The following is a 12,917-nucleotide window of genomic DNA, read 5'->3' as shown; positions in this document are numbered from 1 at the left end:
TTCATTCCCTTTTTATGTCGGCGCCGCTTTCTTTTTCTTATTTTAGGCCGTGTAATATATTTTTTTCCGTGCGCGTTTTGGATTCTCATTCGCATTCGCGGCGCTCGCATAAACGCATAAAAATGCAAATATAATTATGCAAATGCCGCAGGACGCATAAAAGCGATTTGGGCCGAAATCCACTTATTGCACGGCCAGAAAGTGGTCCTGCCGCCTCTTGCCTACTGCCTGTATGGATCTACTCCTAGACCTTCACACATCTACACAGCCACATACACATCTAGTGGCAAAATCGCGCGAAATTGTTTTTCATAATTTTGTTTACGGCAACGGCGCGCTCACCGGAAAATGAAATAGTGGCGGTTCGGAAAGGCCGCGCGCGAAAAATTTAACGGCGTTGGATTATGCGGAAATGTGTAAATGTTTGAGAGTGGCAGCGCCAGCGAAACGCGAACCGAGCTCGACACGAAAATGATATTAATATAAATGCGAAAAACGCGTTTTGCAGTGTTTGCACTAACGTTTAATTAAATCTCTGTTGTTATCGCCAATACAGGAGGGAAAACATTATTTAATCTGATAAAAATTCAAACAAAACCCGTCACATTTACCTATCTATTATTTTATTAAATTTCTAGGTATTTGTGCAGTTGTAATAATAATTCAATTCTGCTTGTTTCTGAAAATGGAAATTCCGTCGAGGATTTTATAATATTTGTATTTTGTTAATGATTTTAAAATAGCTAATATTTGATACGCTGCATTATTGCGAAACGATTATGTCTCACATGTTTACAAACATGGAATTTACATATTCATCAAAATTAAAATGTTAATTATACGAAAATAAAATATTTAGCACAAAATGTTTATACATCATGCAATTGTGGATTAAACACGAAATAATGAACAAACGTTAATTAAAATAGTTTTGATTAATAAATTCCAAATAATTAATAAATTGCTTTGTTCATTATTTTATAATTTTCGCAACTTATAAAAGGCTTAACATGTTGCCTATTTGTAAATAGTTAATACAAGAACCACAACAGTGCTTTCGCATCTAGCATACAGTTGCCATCTGATTGCAGCGGCGTGAACTACTGCCAAGCAAATATTCTGTGAGTTTTAACCTTGATTCTATTTATTATCATAACCACGTACATAAAATAACAAAATTTGCTTATATTTGGCGTTTGCGAAAGTTTCTATGGAATGTGCGACTGTAAAAATAAGTTCAGTCTAAAAGGCATTTCGAAATTGTTTACTGTGAGTACAACAATTGCATACGCAATTTTACCGTATTTCTTTAACTCATACCAGAGCAGGCAGCGCATAGGGACCATGGCTAATAAAACAGAAAATAAAAATTTTATTTATATAACTCTTGCTAAATTTTATTGCGCGCGCGCGCTCTCGCGCATTGAGCGGTTTACGCGCAGATGACCGGACGAAATTTATTGTTGGACGCCGCCATTATTCTCACTATTTGGCCCAGAGCGTGCTTCAAGTTTTATCAATGCTACAATTTTTTATCAGTGCACATTCACGACGTACTAATAAAAATATTTTAATATAAAGTAGGTGTAAATTTGGTTATCTACGCTGCAGTAAGGCGCTGAATAAAATAAAGTTTTTCACATCAAAATTATTTATCTCAGACCCGGGTCATTATTATTTTTATTATTCTGGTTTTACTATTATAATTAAGAAAGCGGAAAAGTTAGAAAATGCAACAACCGCATAGTATTTTCGAATTAATATGAAACCCTGGAATGAACCTGAAATCCACCGGATTTAAATGTGTTGGAATGTAGGGATATAAATTCGGAGCTTTATTAAGCTCTTCATAATTAGCTTTTATGGGGCCAGGATGTAAGCTCACTAGCATTTTTCGTAAATAACGTGTGTGATTTGAAAATGTGAAACTCGCATTCACACTGTTTTAGGAAAAAGCTCTGAAAAATAATGAGAAAAAAGCTTGTGGTAAAAACGCAGAAAATAACTCTCGTTGTCCAAAGTCCGACTTGTCAAGCTGCGCGCGATGTGGTGGTCGGCGGATATTAAAAAAGTTAAACTGTTTATTGAGATTTTTCCGCGCTCGCTGCGCCGCAAGCGTCGCACTGAACAAACAGGTTAAAACAGGAAGAAACGCTTCTTCCGTGCTTTCATTTAGCATCAGATGTTGACAAACCGCCCGCCGTCGGTTCGGTTATTGGAAATTTCAAAAGATGAACTGCGCAAAATACACTCATACCGGCTGAAATACGTTTTCTGCACAAACAAGCAAAAAACATATCTAATACAGGATGCTACGAATAAAATTAGGTACAGAGTCAGGTTTGTGAGATTGTAAGACTAAATTGGAATTTAATGTTTGCCAAATGTAATTATGATCTTTCAGCTTACTCGTACGAGTGACGAGAATAGAATATGCTTCTATATTTGTCTTTAAAGTTACGCAAGAGTTTGCAAAAGCAAACATGCTGCATGAAAGGGTGCATTAAACATGAACCTGTCGCCATGTTTACGTATGCCGCCTATACGCATGCGCAGTAATGTTTATTCTAATAATTGAGCACTGCGCAAACGGGTAATTGTTTCTTAATTACTTTAGTTTACTTTTCGAATGCACTTTAAGTTGACAGATTGCAAAATTTTATTATATACAAACGATGAAATATTGTAATTAAATATATCCAATGATGTAAAAGTACGGTATGTAAAAAGTGAAAGAAAAATTCAGGATAACATGATTAAAAAACAAAAAAAGAATCTGCTGGAATAAAATCCGTGGAGAGAATGTCGCTTTGAAATTCACCTGTCTGTATAGCTTTAAGTATGATAACATCAAAGCCACAGACACAAACTGAAGAATTACGAATTACAACGTCGGAAGCAAAAATTGCGATATTTGTATTTGATATGCGATGCGTGTCGAAGCTCACTCGAAACATTTTGGTTTTTTTAAACGTTACTGAGCCGGAATCAATCGTCATAGAGAATCACCACACAAATTGGATTCTTTGTGTATCTGGATATTTTTACTTTATTGGTGATTGTATGAGTGTAAATATGTAGTTTTCATTTTAGTAAATAATTAGTTGTTTCGAACATTTTACTAATTTGTAACAAAATACTGATTTGCTTTTATGTATTGATTGCAAAATCAATATGTGGATGCAAAATTGCAAAATGTGGTTCACACCATTTTCAACTAGATACATTCTAATATTATCTATAAAATAAAAAGTGAATTACAAAATCTGTTGATAAGCGCATAACTCAACAACGCCTAAATCAAATTTGCCAATTATTTTTTTAAAATGGTCGTTAAAGTCCAAGGATGGTTTTCACGTCGAGAAAAATTTAAATAATTGCCGGGAAAACCTTAATGACAACTCTTTTCTGTAGGATAAAAGTTAGCATTGAGATTCAATCGCAGTTATAGTTAAATAGTTGGATCCGAGATGGCGCGCTAAAAGATATTATTAGCAATTCTGTATATATAATTAATTTCTTTAAAATATAATTGCAATTTTTATTGATAGAATTGACACATAGAGACTACCGGGCCGAAGTCGCGGGGAAAAGCTAGTTTAATATATAACATAGGAAATTTTGCACTGGAAATTAAAATGTGGAAAATTTGACCAAAAATTATATTTAATTTTATAGGCAGCAAACTTTTTGTTGTAGTTTGTAGTTTTTGATGAATGCAAATTTTTGAACAATTTAAAATGCGAATTATTCCCACTTTTGTTTATTGTGCGCTCGCGTTCGCTTTGAATTGGCGAGGATTGCGTGCGCTTCAAAAGGGAATGCTTAATTATAATGATTCGAAACGTAAACGGCTGTGGCGGCGCCGGCGACGCGTTGACGGCGTACAGCGAAATGCATCCATTATATTGCGACAATGCAACGCCGCCACCGCCGGTCATTGTTCGGCACAATGAAGGCTTAAAAGCCTCATAAGTCTGCGTCGCGTTCGCTTTGCGTTTTCCAAACAAAACACACCACGTACGAATCAAGCAAACCGAAAAAAGCTGACAAAATATAAAATATAAAATGGTAATACTAGTTTAATTTTGGAAAAAGCTATTTTTGTATACGATTCCTTTCTATTTTGGCGTACGCGTATGTGTTATTTTTGATTTGGCGCACAGGTGCACACGTCTCGCTTTGGGAATCGATACAATTTCAATAGGAATCGATTCGCATAGCGTCTTTGCCTCGGATTTCGCAAATCAAATGAAATAAGTTGACAGTGATGGAAGTACTTTGCTCACATTTTCTTCACATCTACAAGCCCACACACGGTGCGCTTATATGCATACTAGCAAACTGGAAAATGTCGATGCTGACTTTCTATTCCACGTTTCCTCGTATTCAACATACCACATATGCTTATTTCCAGCGACTTCAAGTTGCATCCGCACTCGAACATCTTTTTTCCGTCTGCGCATATTTTTTTCGTTTTGCTTACCATTTCATCACTCACTTCACTTTCTTTCTGCACATACCGGCTTGTTCCGTCTCTTTATCTGCGTGCATGCGATGCGGTAGGTATTTCGACGATTTGTTCAGCATCGCCGCCTCCGGATGATGGCGACGGCCGATGATCTCGAAATGCGCGGAATATTTCATTTCGGGGCAATAAAATGTGCAATGGATTTTTGGATCGTCAATTCACTATTGCAGAATATGCAGGGGGAGGGGGTGGAGTATTTATATTCATGAAAAATGTACTCAACTTCAATATTTGAACAATTGATTTATATCGACGTAAGTTTAATTAATTTCCAGTTTGATAAATTTGATTAATAAAAATTTTACAAGTTACCATTAGCATAACCTAGAATCGGGAAGTGTTTCATGTGTAGTTATGGTGGTGTAGAGCAGCAGGTAAAACGCGCAGTCCACGCTGAATTATTTCACGTCCGCTTGTGATGCAGGTGCAATTTATTTCCGCGCGAGCGAAGTTTACATAATGTTGGAACGTAATTCCACTCTTCCTGGTATGCAAGGACGTGACCGCCTCGACTCGTAAAGATTTGAAAAAATGGTCATAATTTTCATGCGCGCTTGACTTAATCTTGAAATTAATTAAAATTTATTTACAAAAATGCTACGCCGGAAATCTGCTTAACAAAAATAATGTTATTATATTTAAAATGTTGATGCTTTTAGTAGCAATAATATTTCATCAGTTTGAAACGCATTAAACTAAGCAAGTTTGTATATTTAGTGCGACTGTGTTGGTTTAAACCTAACAAGATGCAACCAACATTGCTCACGTGTTGCAAACATCCAATCTGCAATTCTCTGTTTACTTGCGCTGCTTGTTCTCAAACACGCCAAACACCATCGCGCGTTGTTTCAACAAAGACACCACGCCTTTGAATTATTTTCTTTTGACGCAAAGCTTTTACTAAAACGTGAAAACAAGGAAGTTATAAAAAATATCTTTTTTTGTGCGCCATCTAAGTCTCGGTAGCATATGCGGAGTGGTGAATTACAAGTTGCATACTTGCACTGCACAATGCACCGCATTTGTGTGAGTTTGTAAATGGCGTCGCTTCGGGTAAAATATGACGCAGTTGTGGCGCGCGCAAATTTTCCATCAAAACACTCCACGCGTACTTTTTATAATAAATCTTCTCGCATCGGGCGAAAATTATGCGCATACATTTTCGTATTGACATGGATATTATTTTAAAAAAATAATTTCCAAACATTTTTTTTACGTTTGACATATAGGTTATGTTATCGCCGCATACACAAAGTTTAAACTGTAGTGATGAATATGTAAAACATTAATTATTCATCATGCATGTAACAAGCGGAACTCCGCAAAACGGAAGTGAAACATCTTGTTCCACATGCGCCCGATGCGCAGGACGACGGCGAGCATTGCATGCGATGTCCTTGAAGCACCGCATGGTCGTTAACGGCGAATTGCAGCCGCCGTTTCTAATTAGTTCAGCATGCGCGACACCAAGCAAGCATATGCATTCAATGTGTAACCTCACATTCGAACGCGTTTGCGATTAAACTATAAGCTGACGCCAATTGCTTAATTTTAATTTGGTCCAGTGAGGTTCAATGCAGGAATTTGTTTACTCTAGCATGTATATGCAATCCAATAAACATTTACGGAAAACTTTCCAAGGAGTTACCGAAACGAGTCGTGTTATTAGATGGTATCAGACGACAGATGCAGCATGTGAACATGCGGAACAAGCGAACATGGGAAGCACCTGGTTGAATTCAAGTTTTGCAACCGCGGCTGCAAAGCAAACGCTGTAATAATACAACCTGTGCGCGGGTGATGCTGGAACAAGTCTTAATTAAAACACACCCGCACACTAAACACTTTGATCTAGAAATATAGTGGAAATAATTGCCGGCGCTATTTTTTTTCGTACTGACCTGTTTTGTGGTAGAACAATTGTGATTCAGGATAAGTTAGAACTTGTAAAAATTGGCATCGTTATAATTTTCCAGTTGATTCAAACCGGTTTATTACTTGCCGGTTTTGTTTGTGCACGAAAATGGAAAATCTCCAATTTCAAATATTGCTAATGACTTATATAATGATTTCCTCGGCTCAATTACCGTCCATTGCTATGCGTTTCAAGGTTTCCGCTTACATCGGCAGCAATTTTTTTAGGTTATGTATTGAATGTTAAATTAATAACCTTAAATTTGGCTAAAATTTGTCTTTGAACAAATGTTGTACCAAAAATGTACTGTGTTCTGCCTACGGATATTGATGTATAAATAAGTACAAGGCAACGAGTAAGGAAATACCACTTGTAATTCTAATTAAATAATTTGATATCAGGATTAAATGAAAATGAGATAAATTGGATCGAGATATAATAAGAGCACGTCGCGCTAATTCAATTCCGCCGATCGATGAACAGACGTATGTTCTTTCATGGACGTATATTTTTTCGTCTGCTGCTTCCACGTGGATTTTATGCGCGCGGTAGTAAAACCAAAGACTAACTCGTCTAACTTCGACATGAACGTACGAGGGACAATCGTGAGCACGGAAGGAATCCCAGGAACCTGTGCCGCATCGACCGCTCCTCCAAACACTAACTCTTTTTTTTCCTTTTAACGTCCGTAAAAGTAAACAAAATGGTTGAAAGTGGAGCGTCGTGTTGAGCTTTTAGTACTAACAGGTGGTCTCAAACGAAAAAGAAAATCTTTGATAATTCAAAATCAAAGTACGCAATCATAAAAGCAAAAATGTATTAACTTCATAAATATAAACCTTATTTATTATTAATTTATATTCAACATTAAAATTTTATAAATTTGATTTTATTTTTAATTAAACGTTTTTAACTTTTTTTGATGGTGCGTTGATAAGGGTGGGATTTTATACGTGCAAAAGGCTGCTCTACCGATGAATATTTTACGGCTGTCGTGAAGCAGTTAGCACCTTCAGGACCAAGGCGACAAATCGACCGTGTGATGAAATGCAAATATTGATGCTCGGGCGGTGGCGGCAACGGTGGCAACGATACTGGTCGGTGCTCTTTGTGCCAGCGATCCGCACTGACTTAATTGTTATGCGGACATTTCCCGTTAATTACTTTTCCGAGGGTTTAACGTCCGAGTGTTAGGATCTCGTCGCATCGGGTCGTTTCGATCGTGCGAGAACAAAACATTATTAAAGCTTTAAACTGAAATTTAAAAAAATAGTAAAAAAAAAACTAAATATTCTAAAGATCTTCAGCGGCACTTTGCACTATCACAATCATCATCATCCTATGTACATAAACGTAAATATGACAATAGGGGGAGGAATATGTCGTAAAGTGAACAGTGCGCCCACTAAATAGCATTATATCTATCGCAGGCTCTCGTCGTTTCAGTTTATTGCTAATTTTGTTCATGGTCTCACCCTGCGCGATTTGAATATATAATGCACTCATATAAAAGTTTCTTGAATAGACTAAAACTTTTTCTCTTTAGAATAACACCTGAAACATTAAATTCACTGCAATAATCACGTTTTGTTTGTTGAAATGCTTCGAACGTTTTAAATTTATTTGTAATATTGATCAAACAAAAATTGCCTCTCTTACAACCACAAGGGAGTTGTAAATATGACTTAGTTTATATCCACCACACACGTTTATGTGAAGTATTCGATGATATTCGTGGAAATGGGCAGTTATTTTACCCCAGCGTTTACGCGAGTTTATTTCTTTATTTCTGACAGTTTTTTTTAATCCCACGACGGTCATAATAATAAATTACGTAAAGGGAAACGCAAAAAATATTTGCCAAATAAAATGTGTATCGTCATAAACATTTTGCGCATGAAAATTATATTTTCCTACATGTTGGATACTTTAATAGAAAGAAATAAAATATTTCGAATATGCATGCATGCATTCACGGTAAATATTTTACTCGCTCGAATTTATTAATATTTTTTATTCATTTTCCAGCATCAGTAGGAATTTTATTTTATTCAATGAAATTCCTACATATTCATACTTGAGTAACATTGGTATCAACCGGATGTAACGCACACATAGGGCCACTTTTCGCATAACCGCAATTACGCAACAAATCTCTTATAATACCCGCGCAATGTAACCATTTATTTTCGGCGCGCCCGGCGCCTCCACCTACGCCCGCACCGTCGAAAGCTGCTTTGCGCGCCCACGTCCTATTTTGCGTTTGCCGAACGTATAATAAATGCATGCATAAGAGATTATCGCGTGCACCGTACGTGTATAATAAAGATTTCAATGCTTTGCTTAAATCCTTATATCTGAAGCAAAGCGCACACAGTAATGATATTTTATATCAAAAGAACGCAAAGCACTGCATATTAATAAAATACCAAGGATGTAATTGAATTTTATGTGTATTAGTATTTAAACTTTCTTTCTATTGCATATAATTACAGATTTGTAAGCTGATTTTTATGTAAATTGAAAATAGTATATAAGTTTTTGCGATGCACTGCTATGCATTTGTTAACACCCTACGGCGGTGGGAAAAGTACTGAATAGTCTTTCTGGAACAAGAGGAGTAGAGTAGCTACCGTACTTTGCTTTCATCTTCACATTTCGCAGCATCTTGTCTGCTTTTTGCTCATATTTTACTTTCAAGTTCTTTCTTTTTGTTTGATGTGAGTTGCTCAATGCTGAAAGGAGTGGATTTAAAATACAAAGAATTTCCAAGACATTGTTTCTATTAACAAAAATATAAATTGAGATTTTTAAAATGAAAAGTGCGCAATATGAACTATTTGAAACATTCAAGAATTAATTAAGTGTACTTATATATCACGAGTACTAACACACCTTTTTATAGTGTAGTAATTTAAATATTAAGATATATTATACTGAGCATATTTAATAAAAATAATTATTTCATTTGAAATAAATAATTAATTTATGTTGCGCATTAAATATTACTCTTTAACTTTAAAATTAATTTATGGTAGTGCGACTTCCTTTTGCACCTCTTGATGCATCTTCTGAGTATACTTGTAGAAAAGTAGCATGTTCGAGACTTTATTGATTTAAGGCTTTTCGGCCGGGATAGCCCCGGATTCGGCGAGCGAGTCGAGCGGAAAAGTAAAAAGCGAAGACGTAAAAGAATAGAAATGGTGTGTGCGCGCGGCAGGAAGCGACATCCACTTCGATTTCCATCGATGGTCATTTCGTTACGTCTGATTCAATCGCCACTTTTGGGCCAAGCCGCGTTTATGACGTTACGAACTTATTTGATGCAATTGCCGCTAACTTTCCAACACACTCCTGTTGTTCTCCTGGTAGAATGTTACAAATCAAATCTTGAAGACGTTTATTGCGTTTATTTATTTTCAATTTGTTTCATCGCTAAATTCTATTAACTGAAATTAGTTTCAAATAATTAAGTTAAAAATTCGTTTTAACTGATTGACTATTACAGTTTTACAACATTTTAACACATTTCTAACAGCATTCAAGTTGTTATAATTTCTGAAACATTTTGATTGTTTGTTAATAAATAATTTTTCATGTGTCCAATTTAGGCGGTGTTTTAGGCAGTGCTTGAACAGATTAATATTTCAAAGACAGTGTCAGTCTTGTCAAGAAATTAGACATGGTTTCAAATATAAGTCCTTGTTCGTATTACGAGTTCCAGCCTGCTCGGTTTGTCTAAATGAGCAATGCGAGGTCCTAAAGCCCTAAACTGAGACCGGGACTGAATTTGTAAAAGGACGACATTATAGCTCGTTAGAGCTTATCAAAGATATATTCTCTGCATAGCAACCGGGGTTCTATGACCATTTAAATGGTTACTGTAATCAATTTTTCACTTCTCGATGTTGTACGACTCAAGCACTTTGGGGATGTATTATTCTATAATTGTTACAAATTGTAACACGATACAAGAAGTTACGTAATTATAGTTCACTATTAAATGTTTCCTATTAAGTGCTGTGCAAGCTCTAAGCAGATTATTACAAACTTCTAGACGCACTTAATTTACATTGTTGTTCGGATCAATTTCGTAAACTTCCATGTAATTAAATCAAGTTTTATGTTTGACCTAACCTAATATTAATTATAATGCGCTTAATGAATAGTGTTGATATGGGTTTAGTCTTAGACTTTCATGTTGTGCTTAATTTCAGAAGTATATTCTCCGTCCTCAAATATAAGGATCTCTTGAACTTGTACCTACTTTGTACGCCGCTACCTTATGAATGTTACTGCGTGCTGTCAGCGACTTCCTTTGCATCTCAAACACGTTGTGTATTAAATTGCAGCGACAGTGATGCTTGAACATTGGCGGCGGCATTGCGTCGGCACGTAAATTAAATTACGCGCGCAATACTTAATTAGCAGCAGCACTTAGTTCACTACATGCAAGTTGCAGCGCGTTGCAGCGATGCGAGATTAAGTTAGATTGATTTATTGATAACTAATTTTTATTTGATACTTAAGAAAATCTTAAATCTGAAACTTGAAGAGGACGGAATATCAGATGGTAACATTCAAGATTGTCTTTATTACATTATGAAAAGTTTTCTGCTTTGCCACGTTGCCGCGCGTTGTTTCCGCTCAATTTAAAATTTAATTAATTTCGAACGAAAATCTCGTCGCGATGTAACTGAAACCTTATTCTATGCAAATATTCGAGAACCTTGTGCTGACGCAAATTTTTACCTTGTTTTTAAAAAGCGTTTTAATTTAATTAATTAAATAATTAACAAAGTATAGATCGGACTTCGAGAATAAATTAAATGAGTGCGATTCTCATTAAGAGGATAAGTTTAAAATGAAAAAGAGCAAAAGTATTCGTTGATAAATTGATTTATCGCACTTATCTCAAGAATGTACCAACATTTCTTAATTAAAACTCAAAGTTAATCCTTTATAAATGTAAAACGGAAACGTAAAAAAAATAATTTAACTTTATTGCTTTTTCAAAAAAAGAATTGCACTGTAGATGGAACCACATTACCTGCCGCATACACATTTAGTAAAGTGGGCGGAGCAAATTTTATAAATATATTCAATAATTTAATTAGAAGCTGATGTTTTATATTTTTCTTTTTTTTTCAGGCGAGCGACCGTTTCCGTGCAGCTGGGAGGGATGTGGCAAACGATTCGCGCGCTCCGACGAACTGGCACGACACACACGCACGCACACCGGCGAGAAGAACTTCGCGTGCCCGGTGTGCAACAAGAAGTTCATGCGCAGCGACCATCTGAGGTGAGGCCCGACAAAGTTACCGCCAACTTTTCCTCAGTCTAACAACTTTTTGTGTGCTTCACCACGGTCTTCCTCTCAGCATCGCTCAGATGTGTTAATAAAGATTAATTGTAATTAATTCCATTCCTTATTTCCGGTTTCCGCAAAAAGTTCCTCAGTGACAATTACACGCAATTAAAACTTTTCGTCCGCAGTGAGACTTGCACAACGAGAGGAAATTATGTTTGATGGTAGGTGTGGTCGGAATTTTGAGCAGGTCGCATTTTCAACCAAACAAAATTTTTATTGCGAGCTCTGTTATTTTTTTTATTTTGATTGCAAAGTTATTATAATATTGATTTTATATTAATTTAATCCTAAAGTAATAAAAAGGGTGGGTGCGAGTTTTGAGGGTGACGAAGATTGCCGGCGGATATCTTTCAGAGTGTCGGCCTCGAAATTCTATTAAAATGTTTTATTGTGCAGTAGGTGCTTATGTTGCCAGCTTCGTTGCCCGACAGGCAATTTGCATATTTTTCAATTAAAAATTAATCTGTTGGCGCAAAATTCCAAATTTGACATGTTTCTTAATGACGGATTACAGGAATTATAACATTTTGATGATCAAACTTTCCGGAGTAATTATTTTTTGCATTTTATTTTTAATGCTTTGATTAATAATTTAAGCACGCTGTATAATTATGACGATGACACGTCCAGGGTTGTAATCTTACGACATCACCGACGGGTCGTTTAATTACCGCCTATAATCTCGTTTAATTTTAACTTTATTTCCTTATCGATGCCGCTATGGCGATGGCGAAGGCGCCGGGCAAACGAAAACGCGCGCATTAGTATGCCGCTGATATATTTATATTACTTTTTGATGATCTCATAACCGAAGAATACAAAGTGGTTTCGTTTTTCTTCCGTCTTTCCCTTCGTTTTTACTCGGCATGTTATACACCGAGCGCAGTGAAAAAACTTTCTGGAAAAAAAACTCAGATCATGCATAATACGATTCGTTTACAAAAAATATATATCACCTTGTATTGGCGAGGGGTGAAAGAAGGGCCCGAAATGGAAATTCCACGACATAAATATGTATCTTACACTTTCTACGCCACTAGAATGAAAATGAGTACAAGCGAGGGGTGCAGAAACGGGGAACAGAAATATAGAAATATAAT

General features: G+C 36.1%; 1 protein-coding gene across 1 annotated transcript in view; it reads left to right on the top strand.

Annotated features, from left to right (window-relative positions):
• Positions 1-12,917, top strand: part of LOC135800250 (Krueppel-like factor 9) — a 68,509-nt gene that overhangs the window by 47,648 nt on the left and 7,944 nt on the right. Inside the window, exon 2 of the mRNA XM_065313420.1 lies at positions 11,598-11,748. Within this exon, the coding sequence (XP_065169492.1) occupies positions 11,598-11,748 (151 nt within the window). The remainder of the gene's footprint in view (positions 1-11,597; positions 11,749-12,917) is intronic.

The sequence above is a fragment of the Atheta coriaria genome, unplaced genomic scaffold (assembly GCF_025399875.1).
Source record: "Atheta coriaria isolate IRGN ID8LTWV9N9 unplaced genomic scaffold, Caltech_Dcor_3.1 hic_scaffold_10_pilon, whole genome shotgun sequence".
Taxonomy (NCBI): domain Eukaryota; kingdom Metazoa; phylum Arthropoda; class Insecta; order Coleoptera; family Staphylinidae; genus Dalotia; species Dalotia coriaria.
The sequence above is the reverse complement of the archived record's forward strand: the minus strand, read 5'-3'. Positions and strand labels throughout refer to the sequence as shown.